This window comes from Haliaeetus albicilla, chromosome 20 (genome assembly GCF_947461875.1).
Source record: "Haliaeetus albicilla chromosome 20, bHalAlb1.1, whole genome shotgun sequence".
NCBI lineage: Eukaryota > Metazoa > Chordata > Aves > Accipitriformes > Accipitridae > Haliaeetus > Haliaeetus albicilla.
In genome coordinates, this window is record NC_091502.1 from 27,969,384 (window position 1) to 27,991,043 (window position 21,660).

Genomic DNA, 21,660 nt, shown 5'->3' on the forward strand with positions numbered 1-21,660 from the left:
TAGCCACAGGATAAATTAAGTTATATACAGGACCGTGGCTCAGGGTGGCTTTCCTCACCTGTGTCCTTACTCACAATGCAAAGTTCTTTAAAGCTCTCCTCGGGATGTTGTGGAAGATGGGCAGTTCATTTGCCTAAAATGCCACTGCAGTCATCCTAGCTCCAAGAGCAACTTATATCAACTGTCTCAAGCTCCTGAGACCCCTGAACAAGCTTCACCCTACAGCCACCTCCAGGTGCTGGGGCATTGACACTGCCACCCCTGTACACACACAGCACCGAAACTCAGGCACCTGCGATGCCACCTGAGCCAGCTCTACCTGGCAGGTGTTCATGGTCTTCCTGCACACCCGTGGGGACGGTCTCTCTTCGCCACCCCCATGGTGATACAGATGGCTGTAGACATCCTGTGCTATTTTGGGGAGGAGGAGAAGTTTTCTTGTGCCACTGACTCTGCACTGCCTCACCCCAGGACAACTGCACCTTGCCGTGGAGTGGCATAAACCCCTGCTACCCCCCAACAAGCAGTGCGGGGAGTTCCTGGTGCTCCGGGGAATGCAGGTAGGGGAGATTCCTGGCAGCACTCATGTTCCCCACACCCCATCTCATGCCTCTGCAGAGCTGAGGGGTGTGTGGGGGAGTGCTGAGCTGTGCCAGGAACATGTTAAGCCACTGCTTCAAAAAACCTCATCATCAGGGCTATTAACAATCACTGAAAGATCTAATGAGACATTAACAGGAGGGATGTCAAGGAGATAACAGACAAAATATTTAATGGGCTACTGCTTTAAAGCACTTAAAGCCTTAACTTTGTGCTTGGTCAAGCACAATTTGCTGTTGGTAAAATCCATGTTGGCTGCTCAATTGCTCTCCTGTGCTTCACCTGTCTGGAGACAGGGCGACAAGGAAGAGTATGTGCAGATAGTTCAGTGTCTACATAAACAATTAAAATACAAAATGTGTTGAGCAGGCAGTGCTATAAATGTTTGGTGCCTGGAAGTGCTTAGTGTACAGATAAAGTAACTGATCACCTAACGCATGACAGACAGGTGATAGGAATGCCACTCACAGAAAACATGAAACAATGAACAAGGATCTAATTAAGTGACAGTAAAACGGAACTGCAGTTTGAATTCATTTCTGCTGCACAGTAACACCCCAGTGTGTACTAACCATCAATACAGTATTGTTCCTACTATCTACAATACTGCTGGGATTAAGAAACTAAACTAATAAATTCAGCACTGATTGTACTGTCGGGTGAGCAAGGCTGAGTGTGAGTCCGCTCCCAGAGCAGATCCCACTGTGGCCAGAGACCGAGAAGCTGCTCACTGGAGTGTCCATAGGATCCGTGTCCCTGGAGAGCCAGAGGTCCCTGAAAGCCGACAGCGCCCAGCTGGGAGAGGCCACCAACCTTCAGACCCCAGCGATTGTCTTCTCCCTACCACATCACACCACAACTTCATGTTTCTGTTTTACTGAGCCATGCATGACAGCACGGTAGGAAGCACAGAAATGCAGGTCTGGAAGGGACTTCAAGATGCCATCAAGGCCAAATCTGCACACTGGGAAAGGATCAAGCTGCCCAAACAGAGCATGTCCAGTAGTTATTAGTCTATTTTAAAAAGTATCAGTGAAAGCAGATTCATAGTCCCTCATCATAACCTAATGCTGCCTAAGGTCAGAACACAAGAGCACAGTTTTCTGGTTTCTTCCTGTATCATTTCAAAGTGCTTCAGAACTTTCTCTCCAGCTGCCAGAAGAAACATACTGCTAGGTCATCATTGGTTTTCTCAGCTCAATCTCTGAAGATTCCTTGAGTTTCCTCCAAAAAGGCAGTATGGATTCTGCATATTTCCTTACGACAAAGGCTTGATGGTATCTCATACAGCCAGACAATGCCCAGAGGAATACTCCCTCTCTCACCAGACAATGTCTATGCTTTACCTCTGCTATTTCCTCCTCACACAATGTTCTTAAGCTGTTTCCTGCTGCGGGCCATCAGAAGAAACGCTTAGCCCTAAACAGACGGCTGCTAGCAGGATCAGGGGAACTGCCCTGGTACCACAACTCAGGGGCACTAGTGACTCTTGAAGACTCCTCACCTCCCAGTCTGGATGACATATTTTGATGGGAGAGCCCCTTTCTTCACTTCCTAGCAGCCCACCCGCTTTATATTCTCTCATGAAGCCGCAGCACCATGCTCTGCTGACGATTAATCAGGGGTTAATCAGGGACTCCTGATTAAGCCATTGTCTGAAATTCCCTTTTGCTTTGTTTTGCATCATCAGGATCAAGCTCAGTAGCTTGACACCCCCACCTTCCTCCCTTGTTTTGACACAGTCCTGTCCCACAGCGACGCAGCTATTCTCCAACTGCTGCTGCAGATGCTGAACCCAAAGATGAGACTCTTCACTGGCAGCAGGTTGATCTGAGCAGCTGCAAAACACCCACAGTATTTGCCCACCTAAAAGAGAAAAAGATTGCTATCATTTTTTTTTATTCCCCTACTCTTCACAGTTCCTTAGGAGTTAAAGGCAGTAGATGACTCAGTTTCATTTTTAGTGTCAAACAGATGAGTAAAGAAATGCTATTTTATTTATTCATCAGCTTATGGATAATTTGCGGATAAAAATGGCAATTTTCAAAAGAATTTAGTTAGGTATCTCCATTTCATGCTGCTTGTCCCCTGAGAGTTTGAAGATAGTAAATATAAAAATCCTTGAGGTCTTCCTACCATCTATTCAAGACAACGACATTGCAGTGACCAGTGCAAGAGCCTGTCTAGGCACTGACTTAGACACAAAAACATCAACATCGCAGTGACCAAAATTTAAAAAAACTCCTGTCCCACTTCAGCCCACTGAACAGGATCCTCCCAAATCCCCACCTGGGTCGCAGAGCCAAAGCCCTTTCTGAGCCGAGGTCTGCTTTGCCTCATCCACATCCTAGTGCCAAGTACTTTCAGCCGAGGACACTTCCCGAGCTGCCTGTTTTTCACATGTATTCAGCAAACACGAATGGATTTTTCCTCCATGAACTCATGCAGTCCCTCCATGAGCCCCTGTAAACTTTCAACATCCCCAGTCGCCCAACAAGGACTTTCACCACAGTTTACTCCTGCAGGAAGAACGAGCTGCTTTTTGTTTTGAGCCTGTTCCTTGTCAGTCCTCACTTCTCCTGCTGCAAAAGTCCATCGCCATCCACACGAGTTAACTCTTCATGGCTAGAAATGACTTTGCTTTCAGCCACAAAAGTTCCCCCTGCACTCAGCCTCTAATGAGGCAGATGACGACTAACAGAGAACAAAATGCCTTTTAGCATAAGGGCTCTAAAAAGCCCTTATTCTCCCTTTAATCTTCAAATAATTGATTAATAATGTGACATGCAGTAAACAGGGTACCATATGCTGTTGGTTTAATATAATCTTATTTGCATCACAATAACGTTAAATTATACTGCTGCCTTTATGTAAAACTAAGTAAAGACAGATTTACTGCCTTTTCTGAGGTACCCTGCTGCGCGTAATACATCAGAGGCCACAGTCGCTGAAAATTCACATAATTTAGGTCCAATTCCAACAATACTGCTAACAGGTTCTGAAAAAGACCTTGAAGAAACACAAACACGTGTCCAGACACAGAGGCATCCACCCAGAAGGTCCCCCATTTCTGGAAATCGAGCAGCACGGGTAGATCTACAGATCCCTGGTCTGTGTGTGCCCTCACAGCTGGTTATTTTTGTCCCTCACAACCTGAGACCGGGAAGAAAATCCCACCCAAGCCCTGGTGTATTTAAATCTTCCTCCACCCAAAGGAACCGATTGTGGCAGGTATGCTACAAACCCAAGGTCTTTGTATCAATAAATAATGTACTTCCCCTGAGAATTCCTCTCTCTGCTGTCCAGATAACAAACCAACACAGAGAAGGTCTTGCCCCAATTCATGTGCAGCCTGTGCAGAGCTCAGCACCTCCTGAGTTGCAGCCCAAGATGCCAGCTAACGAGGAGGCACGAGCAAAGCTGTTCCGTGGGGTGACTGAGCCGGCGACGTACAACTGAACCACCAAAGCGCTGGTGGTCAGCCTGGGCTGTGTTGTACTGTCTTACCCATCCAGGCTGCCCTGCATCTACTATCAGAAAGGGCCCTCCCGATATCCTCTGCTTCTCCTGCCTACGTCACCTTGATCTATTTCTTTTAGCACCCGATTTGGCTGCCACCCTGCTCCCCAGGCAGGCACCCTCCCTCCAGGCTCTGTGTGGCTGTCCGTCCCCTGATCTAATCTAACGTGCCTGGGACAAGAATCCACAGGGCTGGCAATGTCTTCCTAAAAGCAGATTCGTTACCTGGTGTGCAACAGACCGATCTCACACACTCAGGAGAGAGATTGCTTTATTCTGCGTAGGGTGCTCAGTTTCTGCAAATCAAGCATGCCACATTCATCAGGTGTGTCTCTTTTATACCATAATGATTTTATCTGATTTATTAAAACTACTCCTACCTAACACATATTCAAACTATCTGATGCATATGCACAGGATCACATAACGACAACACATCAGATGCCTTCTCTGCATGCATGGGGGTCTCGCGTGGTCTTGTCATTTGAGGAGGTATCCCCTCCTCACTTTAACCGCTAAGTTGCTCTGTATCCAGTCAGTTGTTCATTTTCCTGCCAAGAGGGTTGCACCTTCAGGAAGCACAGAAAGGATCAGAACTGGTGCTCCAGGTGAGGCACCATTGAACAGGAGGAACACAAAAGCTCAGAACGATCTCGGCCAACTTAACTTCATTTAAAACAGGGCTTTCTAATCTACCACAGGACTTTCTGTATCTGATATCAGCGAGGAGGTTCCCAAAGCGCTGGACCTCCAGCCGGGCTCTGCCTTTCTCTCCCCAGCACCACGACAGCCGGCCTGCGTGTACCAGCCGAGGCCTACACAGAAACCGGCGGAGAGCAGGAAGTGGGGGCGGCACACAGCGACCGGGCCCGGTCCGGCGCCGCATCCCTGCAGGGAATGAGGCGGGGGTGAGCCAGGGGGAAAGCGCCGAGGGGCCCCATGCCCGCAGACCGGGCCGGGCCGCCTGTGCGTGCCGCGGGTCCCCGCTCCCCGGCCTGGCCTCTCCACTCAGGGCAGTGGCGGAGGAAGTGACGTCACTCAGCCAGCCTCCCCGTGAACTCACTTCCGGCGCCCCGCCCCTGGGATAAGCGGCGCCGCGCGGGGTCCGAGGCCTCTTTTCCGCCGCGCGGCTCAAGATGGCGGACACGCAGGTGGGTGCTGCGCGGCGGTAGGCCGCGGCCGCCGGGACACCCCCCCAGGCCGCCCCCCCCGGCTACCCCCTGTGGGCCGCCCCCTGCCCCGGGAGTGCTGGGGACGGCGGGGCTGCGGCCCCGGCCCGGCGGCGGTGTGCGGGAGTGAGTGGGTATGTGTGTGTGACGGACGTTCTCCGTGAGGTACCGTGCCCTGGGGTTGGGGAGCCGGGGCGGGGGGCTTTCGGTGTCGGCATGGTACCGTGCCGCGGGGTCTGCTTGCTCCCGGGGCTGGGGAGGTGCCGTGCCCCGGGCCTGCCGGTGATGCTCCCCTTTCTCGCCCCCCCTCAGACCGAGCGTGCCTACCAGAAGCAGCCCACCATCTTCCAGAACAAGAAGCGGGTGCTTCTGGGCGAGGGTGGCAAGGAGAAGCTGCCCCGCTACTACAAAAACATCGGCCTCGGCTTCAAGACTCCCAAGGAGGTGAGGCACGGCCGGCTGCGGGAGCCGGGCGGGCAGGGCTGTCCCACTCCTGGCCGTGCTCCCGGCCCACGTCTGCTCCCACGGCACCCCAAAGGCCGTGATGGACCTGCCGAGTGCGTCTGCTCGTAGGCCGGTGTAGGTGTGGCTCCTCTGAGCTTCAGCGCTGCCTGAGCTGTTTGTCCACCCAGATGCTGACAGTCGTTTCTTGTTGTAGGCAATTGAGGGCACCTACATCGACAAGAAGTGTCCTTTCACTGGTAATGTCTCTATCCGTGGCCGAATCCTGTCAGGTGAGTTGTGAAGGTTCCTTAGAGAGTAATGCTATAGATGTAATCCCCTGACTGCCCTGAAGTGGGTAAGCAGACAAAACCCACGAGCTGGGAGTGTCGATCTGGAGCTGCCTGCAAACTCTGCTGTGGTCCTTGAGCTGCACGTGATGCCATTCTCTCACGATGGTCTTCCAAGTCTCACGGTGAAGGGGCTTTGACGACAGTGCCACACGGCTTTGCTGATGCCTAGTGAAAGGACCAGCTGCTGGCAGTTATTCTTCCAGATGTGCTGTTCTGTGGTGCAGATGTTGATGTAATACAGTAGCAGATAATGCAGGGAGGATTGGTTTCAGGAAGCGTGTCACAGCGTGCTTAGAAGGTCTTAAAAAAGACAAGAGAAATAGTTTGGTTTATAATACAAATCTGAAGGTTGTAGCCTGGCAGTAAGGTGGAAAGAAAGCCCTTTCAGCCTGGTAGAACACCAGAGCATCCCCCCAAAAGGTGTGTTACCGTTTATTACTAAGGTAAATAAGGAGAAATTAACTGGAATTGACCAGTACTGCCTTCAGGTGTCAAATGTCACTCATCCCTGCTGATCCTCTTGGATAGCTTCTAAAAATCTGTTCTCTGTTAGTTATAACCCAGATCTCCAGCCCAGTTTGCCAGTGGTCGGTGCGCGCTAGCTTATGCTCATCGTTGTCGCGTTCTCCCCAACTTCTGTCACCCAGGTGTGGTTACCAAGATGAAGATGCAGCGCACCATTGTCATCCGTCGGGACTACCTGCATTACATCCGCAAGTACAACCGCTTCGAGAAGCGCCACAAGAACATGTCTGTGCATCTCTCCCCCTGCTTCAGGTGCGTGCAGGTCCCCGCAGTGACAGGGCGAGCGTTACCCTGTGGAGAGGAGGTGTATGGGAGTGACAGACATGCTCCAAATGTCTCCTACGTGTGTTTATATATTGTTTATAATGCTGAACTCAGCTTTTGTGTAGAAACTGCAGCGAGCGTGCACATCGGTGTGACATGTGTGCTTTTGTTGGTGCTTCTGACCTGGAACCTGCTTACTGGTGGTGATGTCTAAACTCACGATGGTCTTCAGAGTCCCTGTTGGTGAGGGGGACTGCTGACAATGCCAGTGGCAATTGCTGAACCATAAGACAGGTTCTGGTCAGTCTGCCTATTCTGAAACCATACACTGTTACAGTTCTTGAGAAAGGGTAACTGAAGTAAATGCTGAGGCCAGAGGCGACAGGTTCAGAGGCTGGCTTTTTTTGTCTGCTGCGGATTTCCTAAACCTGTCGTTGGAGCGCAGGGCTTCCAGGAAAACCTGGACTAGCACTGCAGTCCAGCTGATTTGGCTTGAGTAGTGCTTTGAGCCTGTATGTGAATGGGAGGGAAACTCCCCATCTGAAGGGTTTCCATTCAATGCTCAGCACTCATCCCGCTCTTGCAGAAAGCTTGTGTTCGTCTCGAGTTTGAGCTTAGTGTGGAGTGACGGACTCCAAGACCTTGTGGCAGTTGCGGGGGGGCTGCTGCTGCTTTTTAGGCACACTCATCTTTGCAGCACTTAAAATAAGACCTTGCTTTACAATTTTAGATATCCAAGGTCACTTTCAGTGCTGTGTTGCTTGGTAGCATCACGCAAGGCAAATGTCTGCTACAGAGCAACCTGACTGCAAATGCAGGAAACTCAAGAACTGCTGAAATAGAAGCAATGTCTTTGCAGGGATGTCCAGATTGGCGATATTGTCACCGTGGGAGAATGTCGTCCCCTCAGCAAGACTGTCCGGTTCAATGTCCTCAAAGTCACAAAAGCTGCTGGTACCAAGAAGCAATTCCAGAAATTTTAAAAACGGCGTATGGGAGATATGCAGGACAAATAAAACTTTTGTAAAAACATACCCTGTGTGTGTAATCTGGAATCAATAGCACGGGGATGCAACGGCACGTGCAAAGTCAGCAGGCTATGGAAATGGGCGAGGTGAGTGCAGCTCTTGAGGAAAATGTGAGAGTATTATGCAGGTGCAAGTTCTGATAGTCCGAGTTTTCTGTTCAGAAATGCCAAGAGTTTGGGTGAGGGACAAGGAGGGAGCGTTGTGCCTTTGTTGATAAACCAGGACCCTGGTATTCTTCTCTGGAGCTGACAGACAATCTGACCGGTATGGTGAGCAAGTGTTCCTCAGTCTGAGGTGCAGCATGGTCTGTCCAAAGGAGAGCTGCCTTTGCATCTCTGTATTCTGGGAGAGGCTGACCAAGGCTTAGGTTCTTAATGAGTGGGAAAACAGGGCACAGTAAAAAAGCAGAAGGGGGCATGCTCTGACTGCTTTTTGTTACTTTCTGGAGAGTTCTTGTGGCTTTGCAGTTCAGTACTGATTTCTGGTGTGCCATTTCACCCCTCCCCAGCATAGCTGCAGACGGTAACAGATGGAAGATTACGTAATAATTTGGTTTAGAATGTAAAGCCTCTGAGTGATAACAAAGGCAGTTGTGACTTTAAAGATCATTTCTCAGAAAGCTTAAATATGTATTTAAAGAGAAGGATGCCATGTGGTGTTTTCACACACAAAGGCGTCCAAGCACATTTTTACAAGGCTGTGATGCGTCAGCAGCTGAAGGGAATGGGAATTAATGCCAAAGAAACTGCTTTTCCTGCAGATTTTTTTTAGAGGTGATAGTTGCTTGTGGTTCCAACAGTCATAGGAAATGTTATTCTGGGAACCAAGTAAGCCCTTCTGTAGGAGACTGATCCCACCTTTGGGGGAAGAGCCTGGAGGGAGTGATGGTGTGACACAGTATGGATGACAGTAGGGCTGCATAATGAGAACCAGAGGTGGAACAATCAAAATTCAGTGTTTTAAATGCATGTAGTTCAGCTGGCAGCATTACCTTAACTCAGGGCTGGCTCTGGCAGCGTTGCCTGTTGAGATAATGCTGCAAAGGGCTGCGAGAGCGATTTGGTGCCCCACAGCTTGCAGAAAACGCTGCATCCTGGTGACTTCTGTATTAACATGCATCTGGCTCATGAAAATTCAGTAGTGTTTGTGTGAGAGCTTGTGGTTCATGCTGCCTTGTACCTTTGTGTCAGGGATGTCCCCTTGCATTTGGGAGGAATTCAGTAGGATTTGGGAGGAGTGCTCACTCTGTGGCAGGCTAGAGACACTGCCAATAAAGCCAATCTCCTGTCAGTCCCGTAGAGTGAAGGTAGGTCCCAGAATTCCATGGGTCTTTGTACCTAGATATTTTTGTTAGTGCCTACTGATCAGAAAACTTTTAAACACTGGGTCAGCTTTCACTGGGATACAAGTGAATATTTCTGATAGCAGCCAGGTCAGATGGCTTTTCCCTGTCTGTGCAGGAAGGGTCCTTCTTGCCAGGCTTCCCAACAGCCTTCCCGTCCTTCCACAGGGCTCTGCCTGAACTCTTTTCTCTCTCATTTTGATGGGGAAGTAACAAACTGAACCAGCCCAGTCTGTCCATGTGGCAGTTTGAGATGTCTGCAGGCAGTCATGCTATGACTGTTACCTGGGGGGACCCTCAGATGGGGCTGCTGGGCTGGCATCCGCAGGGGGTTGCAGTGCCTGGGTTTCTCTGCCTAAATTCAGAAGCCTTGTGTGAGGCTGGGGGAGGAGGGGGAGCAGGGGCTCGGGTGGTGGTACAGAATCCTGGCAGAACTCTGGAGCCAGTGTTCCTGCCCGGGCTGGGGGATGTCACAGCCTCGCTGGTGTGTCAGTGCCGGAGCAGCACGTGCATTGGCTCCTCTGCTCTGCTGCCTGGAGCTTGGCTGTGCCATCTGCCTGGAGCAGAGCACGCAGGAGGCAGGAGTTCAGGCTAGAGCAGTGAAAAGGAGGTTGGCCGGTGCTTTCCAGAAGTCACTGTGGCAAGGGCTGAAACGGGTCAGCTGTGGAGCAAGCAGGGAGAGCAGCTCTGGAGGCATGTCCCTGGGTGCCAAGGAGTCAGACAGGAGCTTGCATATGGGAGGGCAGCTGGAAAGGTGGTGGTCTCGGGGGGGGGGGGGGGGAGGGGCTCCGGGCAGCAGGAGGGTTTGCAGTGCAGCTGCCAGGCAGAGTTGGCTGGGCTTTGCCCCTGGCTGGGCAGCTTCTTGGGGGTGGCACTGTCACACTGAAGCTGTGCTGACTGAGAAGGTGCTGGGCACATCACAGCAAGAGCCCACTGCCCTGCCATGATTTTGGCTGAGGGATGCCTCGCTGACTGCCTTCACACCAGGCAGATCTAGGTGAAATGCTCATTATTTACCACTTCCATGTACAGCAAGACTATCTCTGGAAGGTCTGTGTCCCCCTGCTGTGCTGGAGCAGCTTCCCCAATGCAAGCACTCCCTGCGGATCCAGTGTTGAGCATGGGTCTGCTTGCTGGCTCTTGGCAAGAGCACATCAGCTTCTGCCACTGCAGCAGTGTGTAATCTGTCCCTTAGAAGCCCTTGGAGAGAGATCAGGCTGCTTCCAGCTTGCTCAGAAGCTACTGAAGGAGCAGCAAGACTAAGCAGTGTCTGGGGGTGGTTGCACAACCTGGTGGAGCTGATCTGGTGGCTTGCCACTGCCGAGCGGAGCGGGGCTCGTGGCCCTTCCTCCATCTCCCTCACAGCAGGTTTTGCTCACTAACCAGGCAGAAAACAGCGGGCTTTTCTTCTCTCCAGGTCATTTTCTGCTGGTTTGGTGAGCTGAGCCATCTCACAGAGCAGTGAGAGGCGAGGGAGGGGGCCTGGCCTGGAGCTGGAGGGAGGGTGAATAAGCAGCCTTGCTGTTAAATCTACTCCCTCCTCTTCATTAGTGTCTCTGTGTTTCATGAGGAGGCAGCTTGGCCACTCAACCAGCAGCTCCCCAATCCAGAAACCTGCTCCTCCCTCCTTTCGTGCACCCATTGGTGACTGTGAGGAGTCTGGGTTCACCAGACTCTCCGTGTCGGTCATCACACCAAAGGCATTTGACTCGCTTGCTGAGTGGGACCCATGCACTTACCTTTGAAGAGATAAAGCTCCACTGTTAATACTCCCAAACCTCTCCGGGAAATCCTAATTACACTTCTAATCAGTCCCCAGTAGCCCTGCAGGGCATCCAGTTTTAAATGTTTTCACTGGGGCTGGTGTCTGCTCTGAGGTACCTTCAAATCAGCAGAAAGGCTCGGGGGGGGAAAAAATTCACTGCTTTCACTGTGACACATTATGAGGCAAAATTTCACCAGAGTTACAGTGAACATGGTTAAAGATTTCAAGTGAGTAAAAAAATTTAAAATATAAATTAAAATTAAATTGAAATTAAAAAATTTAAATGAGAAAATACTTAGCCGCACTCTGCATGAGGAACCTCATCGTCTTTGGTGGTTGAAAATAAATGGCTCGTTTTACTTTCAGAAATTATGAACATTGAAAATTGCACCAACAGCATCTCTGATAAACGTTCTCATTAGCTGGAGCAGAGGCACATGGCGTTGGTCTGTTCTGAGGATGGAAACCCTCCATCACCACACCGCTCATGCAGACAGGCACAATGAATGTTTATGATGGTGTCTGGAAAACAGCCCTGTGCTGCTGGTGAGGCCACATCTGGGCACTGGGTGCCATTCGGGACCCCCAGCACAGGCAGCGAGAGGCTGGAGCAGACCAGGGGCCCTTCCCAGCTGCATCAGGGTGCAGGGACAGACCCCAGGACAGAGCGGGGAGACAGCGGGCTGAACAGTGACCAGCCATGGCCCCCATTTAAGCCACTGAGAGATGACCCAGGTGGTTAACGGTGAGCTGGTTTCGTTTTGATCCCACGTACAGACACAGAAAAAAAAAAATCTCACAGCTCAGTCAATGAAGCTCTAAAAGTAGGTAACAGAAGTTCATGCTTCAGCCTGGTTTTAATGGAAAATAGATCCTGGCCAATTAACTTCTGGAATGAGTTTTATTTAGCAAACGCATAGTGTTCTCATTAAAAATGTATCAGCAAATCACAGAGGAAGTTACACAGTGAACAGATTTCCAAATATATCTGTTAATTGATTTAAAATATTAAATAGTTTGGAACCAAGGGTCTGTCCTGATCCTAACAGAAGCCCTCCTACTGGGTGAAGATTACCAGGAATCTGAAATCACCACTGACAAAAGTTGTGTGTGTTCCCCAAGCAGATGACTGCTTGTCTGGCCGTTCCTGAAATCCGCTGCCAGGTTGCACCCGTGTTATGAGAGCTATGCCACCGGGGAAGTTGCAGTCCTGTGGCTCTCGGCATCACCAATTGCACAAGCAGGGAAGGTCATCCAGCAGCGGGGCGGCTCTACCAAGTGTGCATGGCAGGGTGAGAGCATCGCGGGTGGAAACACCCCACAAAGTGCTTTGAAAACGTGGTGCAGGTTCAAGGAAAATCTGCAGAAGTGGGTTGGAGTGGAAATCATCTTGGAGTTGGAGCTGAAGAGCCAAACTGCTTAGCTTAAACACAAGGTGGCTGAAAACCAGCTTGATTCTTTGTGTTTTTACGTGGGGAGAGTATACGTGATGCTGCAGTCATGTGCCTTCACCTGGAAAAATAAGAAAAACCAGATATGATCGTGAGAAACCGAAGATGGGGAAATTAAAAGACTTTTTGAAAATATTTCCCTCAGGGGCAGCCTCTTGTTGCACAAACTATTTTAGCTCGACTTCCAGTCCGCCAGCCAAGACTTGGTCTGGCTCAGCCCTGGGGTCCCGGCTCTGGGCTGCTCCCAGGGGCTGCCCAGTGTCTGCCCCCCTGCCCCAGTCGCTGTATGGGATGGGCACGAGAAGTGCTGAAAATGGCCTTGGAGGGATCCTTCCCCAGCAGCTGGAGGATCGTGATTTTTCCTTCACCCAGATTGATCACAGCAAACATATGTGTGGTTTTCAAACTCACAGGCATCACCTCTGCAAGGCAGCATCCCTTAGGGAGACTGAACTGGTACTTAATAAAACCAAGCCGACTGGAAAACAGACGTTATGACTGCAAAGGTAAGAGCGAGGTGTTGCACCCACATGGAGACAATCGGAGAGATGCCTTGGAGCCAGCTTTCAGCTGTCTCTCATCTCTCGTTGCACACTGCAAGGGCTTTCAGGTACGCCTTCAAAAACACCAACCATGCAGAAAGCCAGAGCTCGGTTCCTGCAGCTACCTCATTCCTGCCAGACCTGGGCAACCGGATCCGCACAGGACAAGGGCAGCTCATGCTCTGCCCTCCTGCTTCGCCCTGACGGGACCATCCTGCCTGGCATCCCCGCCGCCCCGCAGAGGGATGTGATGCGGCAGCTCTCACCAGTCCGACCTCATCCTCTCTGCTAAGTCAAACAGTTGCCATACAGGAGCATCCGACCAGCTCAGGCGGGGAGGAAACAGCACAAACGCTGTCCCCAAAACACTCGTTCCCTCCCCATCACATGTGCAGGGAACATTTTTCACACGTGAGCCAGAGCTCTCTGCCGCTCCGCTTTGTTACCAAACATGTCCCTAAATCCTTCCCATCTTTTCAAAAACAGCTTTGAGATATTTGCAAATAATAAACCGTCTTCCTGCAGCCTGGAGGGAGACCGGCGCTCAGTCTGACAGCTCACGCACATGGCATGGAAAAAAAACACGCCTCCACCTTGGACCAGGAGGGTATTTATAAAGTCTTTGTGCAAAATGTCTTCCGAGGTTCCCCGTTTAATGGCAGCGCATCTGCTGCCTGCCGGCATGAGCCGGAGCGGGGGCTGCAAGAGCATTTTGCCTTGGCATTTCAGAAAGGGGGAGGGAAGAACATTTCAAACATTTCATACTTAGCAGTGGTTATTTATGAATTAGGAAAATAAATACTTTCAGTGCCAGCTCCACCAGCTGCGTGGTGAGCAGGTGTGGTTGGTAAGGCATTTGCAAGCTCCGGAGGAGGAAGAGGCAAAGTCAGGAGACGCCACCAATGTAGACAAAGGGCTGGGTATCACTCAGAAATAACCGAGAGACAGCGGGGGCTGGATTAATTGAATTGATATTAAATTTAACTGTATGTGGAACAAAGCCATGCTCTGCAGACTAACAAAAAGATGCTTTTCTGTGTACCAGGATCTTGTCTGCTAGAAGCTAGAAGAGTGTAATACAGCTGCAAAAAGAGGGCAACAGTTTCTCCAGAGTGCCTAATGCAAAAGGTTTTGTATTAGCTGAAGGCAAGCATTGGAGCAGTTGCAGAGGGCAGTGGCAAGATTTCACCTGGAGCAGCACCTGCAGTTTCAGCATCCCAGGTACCAGAGAGGATAACTCAAACCTCAGCAGGATCACAGAAAGACTGCCAAACAGTGGGGGAAACCAACAGCCAACTCTAGGAGCAGTGACTTACTGCTCAGCCTGTTTTGCTACCATAGAGGCTAAATGGGAGGAGAAAACAGGGGGAATATCCAGGAAAACACGCAAGATGTCCTCAATCCGGAGGAGGCACGGGTGCAGCCAGACCCTCCTGCAGCACGAGGACCTGGAGGGAAGACCCACCCACGCCGAGCCGATTCCACACCAGGATCCCATCCAGGATGGAGAAGGTAAAGGCTTCCCAATGTGGCCGGACTTCGCCCTGACTCCCTCGCAGCACAGTGCCCATAGTGGCAGCTCTGGCTTCCCAGGCAGGGGAGGAATAGGAAGCAAAGCACTGGCAGCAGTTATGGGTGTGCATTATCTTTACATCCTGCAACAAAAACAGCATTGCGACTGTGGACCCCCACAACTTCCTGCAGCATTCCCATTTGGTCTCTCTCCCATCTCTGTCGCATTGCTTCCTACTGGAAAACCAAGGGAAAGCCCATTTGAATGTGTCCCAGAGTGGAAATCCTCATCTGCCCGTCATGTTTCTTGAATAAAAACACAAGACACAACAGGATATTGAAGTCTGAGAGCTGCTTTGCAAGGCCAATAATGAATGGTTTCGTTGTGTCAGGCACCTAGGAAAGCCAAAAGCATAAATAAGTCAAAAAGGGATTAGAAAGCCCAATCAATGGTTTGCAAATGGTGTGTTCTGTGTTCAGCCTTCAGCTCCGGTAGATGTGAATTATTGATGAGGAATAGCTGGGAGAATACACTTTTTTATCTGACCTTCTTTTATAATCTTCACTAAATATCCGGCTACTGTTGGAGACTGGGCAGGGCGAGAGCGACCTTTGGCCCAACTCGATTCTGCCGTATCTTATGTGGCCAGCTGAAAGACACAGCAGAAGCACCGTGGTTATCCCAGCACGCTGCTGGTGATCTGTAAGGCCATGTGCACAAGTTTCCCAAGCATGCAGATTCTCTCCTCAGCTGCACCCCCCAATACGTGCGTGTCCCCACTTCCCACCCAAAGCTTTCCTCCATCCCTGCACCCTGTCCAGGTGGGACACCCTCAGGAGGGGTCCCCTGCCTGCATGCCCCAGGGTGCCCTGGCTCTCATCCCCCCAGGGCAGGGTAGTCCCTGCTGTCCCCTGGGTGCAGAGGGGCGATGGCTATGAGAATCCCAAGGAGTATGGGCAAAGCAAAGGCTTTTAACTTTCCTCTCCTGTGCAGCAAGGGAGCACACCCAGGTTGTGCAGAGCTGCCCAGTTCTTGTTCCACCATTTCCACCTCCACAGTAGCTCACCACTTGGTATCCAACTCTCCTCTCCCCAAGATGCTGCCCCACGTGCACCAAGTTTCTTCTGATCTCGATGCATTTCCACTTTGTGCTATGGTGTTTCTTACCCACCTGTCCCATGGAAGTCCATCATCTCTGACAGAAAATAAAAGAGAACAGAATTGCTTGCCCCTCAGCCAATATCCCAGAGGTCCTCCAGTTTTACTGTTGGAAATGGCCCTTTTTCCTGTTCTCATGCCTCCTCTGGACTCCCTGCTGTGGCAGCCCTGTGTCTTTGCAATGCAGACACCCCACCACTGTGAGATGTCCCCCACATCATGGCCAGAGCGCCACAGCACCACAGCAGCTGCTGCTCCTGTCCCACGAGTGCCTCTCCTCATGGTGCAGCACTGGCTGACGCTATAACCACCATCCTGCTCCTCTGGCAGCATTTTTGTTAATGATAGCCATTAAGCCTGCTTTCTAACCCCTGTGTCAAGAAACACTCATCACCTGAGCACAAATGCTTGGCCCAGGTGGGCCAGATCCAGGGGGCAAAAGAGGAGGAGGTGCAGATGGAGGCATAGTGTTGCTCAGAGCAGAAGGCTTAGGCAAATGCAGGTGGGAAGGGCTCCCTGGGGGTTTCTGCTCCAAACCCTGCTCTCAGCGGGACAAACCCCAAAGCCAGAGGAGGTTTTTAAGCTTTGCTTTTTCCCCAGCACACCCTGGTGCTCTTGCAAGCAGGGACAGGTCGTGGTGGAGCAGATGCCCATAGAGGGGGTGGCCGAGCAGTCACAGCCCCGTGGCCGACTGTGCCGGAGCCTCTGGAAACCCAGCTGCCACCCTGCGGTGAGGCTGGGGGTCTCCATTGCCCCTGCACCCCCCGTCACTGCAAGGGCAGCCAGCCTGACTATCCTGCCCACTCTCGGATCCACCCTCCATCCCACAGCCTGCCTGGGGGCAGGACCCAATGTGCCCTCCAAAATGCAAACCTTTGAACCAGTTTGGCAGCAGGTAACATGGCCAGCACTCAGCACAGGGTCTGTTTTGTCCCTTCTGCCCTGGCGGGGGGGAGGGGGGTGCTGGGTGCAGTCATGGCATGTGCACAGGGGACTTTGGCATGGGTCAATTGGTCAATAGCCACAAGGCACCTGCGGTGTGATGCTGAGCGTCACGCTGCCTGCCTCTGCCGAGCCTTGTCCCAGGACCCATCGCTTATGCCTTGGGGCCAGTCTCACAAGGGCTTCTCTATGTCCTCCTCCCCAGCGAAGGGGTGAGACAGCCCCCAAGCTGCTCCCCTGCCAGCAAAGCCAAATTCCCAGCAGCAGCATGGACCCCTGAGCTTGTTGGGCAACAAACCTCCAAAATTACCTTCTGCAGTGACTCACCCCAAAGTCCCTCAGCTGTCCTTCTGCCACACCATGGTTCACAGCAGGGTGAGAGCCAGCATGCTGCGAGCAGCCATCTTTCAGTGGTCTGTCGAGCATTCATGCAGCTTTAATAATTTTGTGGGGGTTTTTTTCTACAGGCCAAACTTGGCACATCAAGTAAAGGAAGGCTAAAACCAGCTCTAAGGATGTAGTGTCCAGGGTGTTACCAGCAGTGCTGGGAGTCAGCTCTCACCAATAGCAAAGTCATGGCTTCTTCAAACATGAACCAGCACGGATGGCAAAAGCCGAATTAGACGGTTTAATGCTCCACATCCATCGAAGTTCAGCATCAGGGTTGAGAAAAAGGATAAACGGTCCTTTCCTGTTCTGTTCTTCATCCCAGCATCCCACCTCAAACCGCAGGCCACCAAATTACTCCTTCAAGCCCATTTTTTTCCATGGCACTCAACACAAATACAGAATACAGTAGTGAAATTGAGAAGGCTGTCTGGGATCAGAAGCATATTTATTTACAGAATGGCACAGGCTGCCCATAAAATGTGGGTACGCACTGTGGACAGGATTCCTCTTGCTGCACCCCCTTTGGGAGAAGCCCTTTGGGCACTGTGCTGCTCTAGTGCGGTGCAAGAAAGCAGAGAATAAAGGCAGTTATCACCTGAAAACGGAGCACGGTCAGCCCCCAAAAGGGCAACCCTGTCCCAACCTCATCCCTGGCACAGCCGGTGGGACCGTGGCCTCGGCCAGCAGAAGGTGTGGGGGAGGAAGCAGTACCAGCCCCTGGAGATGCCCCGTCCCGTGGTCTTGGCAGCTGCAGGATGGGCATCACCTCTGCCGCTGCTGGCTGTCACACGCCGAAAGCACCGCTCCTCTCCGCGCCCTGGCTCGGGGTTCCCCCGCCCAGAACCGCACCTGTGCACCATCTGTGCTTCCAGCCCAGGCACATGCCAAACCAATTTGGCCCTTTTGCCATGGAAAGGGCTCTCTGAGCTGCCGCATGGCTGCCCACCCACCCTCGGCCGCAGTGGGTCCTCCTGTGAGTGCTGCCTCGCCATGGCGCAGTTCGGCACACGGCTCGGCACATCCCCCTGGAATGCGGGGAGGGGGGGTTGGGATCGCTGTTTTCTGAGCTTGGCATTGGCCACTGCCATTGTGCTGTGAAAAAGGTGAGTGGGGCAGCCCTCGTGCACGTATAAAACACAGGAATCGCAGTGCTGGGCCAGACCAAAGTCTGGCGCTGCCTCCCCTCCGCCTCAGCCAGCAGCCGACATCCAGGGAAGAGGGTAAGGATGGGACACCCTTGTTGTGGCACTTCCCCAAAAACTCCAGATTCAAACTGTTCGGAGTTAACAGCTTCCTGAAGCAGGTTTTTTTTTGTTTTGCTTTTACTGGACACTGTGTATATTTATTCCATAAATTTGTCCAATTCCTTTATGAAACCCCTTAAAAAATTTTATCATACACAATATCCTGGTACAACAAGTTTCACATCTTAATTGTATGTCTTACAAAGAAATATTTTTCGTATCAGCTCTGAACTTCCATCTCACGAGCTTTCATCCCATGCCGATGAGTTATGGCACTGGCAGAGATTGGGAGCAGCAGCTTGACCCAATTGCTGTGCACTTGGGGATGCAGGACTCCATCACACTGAGCAGCCAAGCAACCCAGGTGACATCTCAGTAATGCTCCTCGCTGCAGAGATGCTCAGAAATACTCAGGAGGAGAAGTTCTCAAGAGGAGAAGGCATAGACCCCTGTGAAGCACTGCCCAGGTCCTGCTCCCTGGCTGCCCAGCGATGGGAGCTGGTCCCATGTCTGGGAGCAGGGAAAACGGAGGCTTTGGGAGAAGGTTTAAAATGCATCTGTCAGAGCCCAGAAGAATGATAGGCTTAAAAGCAAGAGCAAATGAGATAAAACTGTAGCAGGGAGCCACACAAAGGAGTTGATCACAGTGTATGAGATCCCTGTGCAGAGTCAAGCTCTGCCTGGGGCAGCACATTGCAACGGAGGAGACCCCCAAGGGCAAAACCAGGTGGGGTGGGCTGGCGGGTGCAATGCAGACGAAAAGCTCTGTCAGCGGGAGAGCATCCTCCTCGGGGTGTTTGGGATGGAAGGACGTGGGCAGGCTTGCGCTGCACACAGACCTGGGCCAAGGCACTCGTCTCCCTGCCACACACGAGGGACCTCTGTTCAGATGGCTGGCACAAGGACTAGGCATCATCGGTGTCACAACCTGGAGCAGGCCTGGAGAGCTGTGACATGGTCTGAAAAGGGTGATGACAGCCCTGAACTGGGCAGAGCCAAGGCAGGACCTGAATCAGGACCAAGCCCATCACCGCACTCCTGCAGCCGAGGGCAGCTCCACCACTCACCTTGCCCGTCCTCAGCACTGGCAGGGGAGAGCTGGTCCCCCCAGCGCTGCAGGGCACAGGCATGCTGCAGACAGGTGCCAGCCCCGGTGCCCCACGGTGTGCCAGTGAGGAGGCACTTGGCTGGGGTCTGACTGGAGCCCTCACCCACGCAGCGGGTCTGTGTGGCAACAGCCCACCCCTGCCAGGTCAAAGGGGCAGCTCTGACAGCCTGCCTGTACCTGCCAGCCCCGTCCCTTGGCAGCGTGGGCAGAGCTCCCACTTTAGGTGCCATTGCCTCTCTCAGCTGATGGACAGTGGCATCTCAGGACCTGTAATTTGATTAACTGCGATAGTGTGAACGGATGACATCTGTACTAGCGCCTCTGAGCAATGTGCTTACATACACATGCACATGTTGACACCTGGTCTATGAACATGCAAGGCAGCAAGTGAGTACAGGTTCACAGAAAGGCGCGGAGGGACTAGACCAGTCTTCTGCATCACCCCCATGTGGCATTGCAGATGGGCCCTGGTAGCAAAGACACCGGCTCACAATGAAGGTACCATTCACCCTGTCTCTGTTACAGTCAGGACAAAACCATATGCAGCATCAAGCAGAGCTTTTCCTTCCGAGGGAGAAAAACAGTCAAAACCAGGCATCCTTTCCCAAAGTCACCCTGTAAGTTCCGTCTCCATTTCTTTCCCCATACTTCTTGGCTTCGTCCCTGGAAATGCAGCAAGCAAATGCGAGCACTGCAGCTCTGGAAAAAAAAAGATGTTTTGGGGCATCCACAGGAAAGGATAGGAACTTTGCCTGAAAGTCCATGCAGAAATATCCTGTCATTTTTTTCCTCCCATTATGCTCATCAGAGGATGTGGCACATCATCCCACTGCAGGTGAACCTGGCCCATCTGCGGGCATACTGGCTGGGAGCCCACAGAGATGCTGCTTCCCCCAGGCTCAGCCTCCCCAAAGCAATCTTTGCCCGGGCACGAGCAATCCCTGCCTGTCCAGCTTGAATGTCAGCCCACAGGATTGCCATGGGTGGCAGATCCTGACCTGTCCCCCTCCGTGTGCCGTGAGGGTTAGGACCAGAAGGACCAGGAGACCTTTTTATTCAGCCACCACTGCACTGAGCCTGGGGTTCATCTGCAGAATTTCAGTCCCCGAGCGGCTGCTCCCTGGCAGAGGGAGGACAGGCAGCCCCGATGTCTGAGCCCGCTGGCATCGGCTGGGTGTGATGTCGGGGAATCTCGGTCTGTGGTCCACACACCCCGCCGCAGAGGGAGCTGCCAAATTTCTGAGGTCCGGGTCCACTCAGCCAGGAGAAAAACCCTTTCCTGACCCATATGCAGCCTGTACAGACCGGACGGGCCCCTCCAAAGGGACACTGGACCAGAGTGTTTGTCTCCTGCCTCTGGTGACCTGTTCCCCTTTATGGCCCATCCAGAACTCTGCAGGGGCAGGGAGAAGACACCCAAAGGTGTCTGTCCTGTCGCAAGCCAAGCCCCTCCTTGTCCTGCAGAGCACCAAGCTGTGCTGCAGGACAAGGGGAGCTTTTACAGGTTTTTAAGCAAGAAAGCATTCTTTTAGCAGCAGAAACTGAGCCCAAAAGAGGAAAAAGAGAGAATAATCATAAGTCCCAAGAAACTGTTATTATGAAGACATTGCCATGGTGAAACAACTTATTACCCCTAAGGATCATGAACTATGACTGATATGTTGCCAGCTAACAAATACAAACATCAGTCTGTAGCACTATAATATTTACTGTTAGCAATAATAGTAGTAAAAATTCACATTCTCTCTCTAGCCACTGAGCGAACTCTTACTCACATGCATTGCAATTATCCTGCCCAGGAGCAGGTCAGCTCTCAAAATCACAGCCAAAGCCATCCTGCCCATGCACCCCCCTGAGCCATGCTGTTACCTGCTGTCGGAGTGAGTGGGAAACCGCCTGGAAGTTGTGGCAAAGCCAAATTCAGGCCAGTAAATCTCCCACCAGCGGAGATACGGTGGGGCTCACGGTCCCCCCACATCCCCCCTTTGCCTCTCCTGGTCTTTCTTGGTGCTTCAGGTGATAACCAGAGCCCTGAGACATCTCCATCTGCAATTTCCCATCTGCAGTGGTTGAGCAAGAGTTTCCTCTTGCCAGAGAGAAAAAAGTGACCCTCAGAAAAACTCCCCGCCCAAACGTCAAGCCTGTGACAGCTCAAACCAAAAACATGTTGGCTGCCACCCCCTTCCCGGCCAGGAAAGGGACACAGATGCTGCTCTTGGGTCCCAAGACCAGGCTGTGGGTAGGCAAGTGCTGGGGGCTGGTTTGGGGGGCAAGCCACACTGCCATGACCCTGCGTCCTCCTCTAG

The 21,660-nt window shown here is 51.9% G+C and overlaps 2 protein-coding genes, 1 long non-coding RNA gene and 2 other non-coding genes across 6 annotated transcripts in view; 3 read left to right on the forward strand and 2 right to left on the reverse strand.

The window, feature by feature from the left end:
• FHIP1B (FHF complex subunit HOOK interacting protein 1B) overlaps positions 1 to 21,660 on the reverse strand; it is a 421,115-nt gene that overhangs the window by 380,898 nt on the left and 18,557 nt on the right. The window lies entirely within an intron of this gene.
• LOC138690209 (uncharacterized) lies at positions 4,374 to 5,072 on the reverse strand. Its single transcript, XR_011329025.1, has 2 exons — positions 4,816 to 5,072; positions 4,374 to 4,670 (listed from the first exon to the last, which is right to left on the reverse strand). It is a non-coding gene; the product is annotated as an uncharacterized lncRNA (long non-coding RNA).
• RPS11 (ribosomal protein S11) lies at positions 5,139 to 7,905 on the forward strand. Of its 2 annotated transcripts, none has more exons than XM_069808745.1 (5): positions 5,139 to 5,270; positions 5,601 to 5,732; positions 5,947 to 6,022; positions 6,730 to 6,859; positions 7,602 to 7,905. In XM_069808745.1, exons 1-5 carry the CDS (start codon positions 5,256 to 5,258, stop codon positions 7,675 to 7,677), a joined length of 429 nt encoding a protein of 142 aa, XP_069664846.1. In that variant the 5' UTR covers positions 5,139 to 5,255; the 3' UTR covers positions 7,678 to 7,905. The 2 variants fall into 2 exon arrangements, with proteins under 2 accessions (XP_069664846.1, XP_069664845.1); XM_069808744.1 differs by having other exon boundaries at positions 5,140 to 5,270; positions 7,731 to 7,905.
• On the forward strand, positions 6,161 to 6,253 carry LOC138690228 (small nucleolar RNA SNORD35). Its single transcript, XR_011329035.1, has one exon. It is a non-coding gene; the product is annotated as a small nucleolar RNA SNORD35 (small nucleolar RNA).
• On the forward strand, positions 7,070 to 7,162 carry LOC138690244 (small nucleolar RNA SNORD35). The gene has a single exon (XR_011329050.1). It is a non-coding gene; the product is annotated as a small nucleolar RNA SNORD35 (small nucleolar RNA).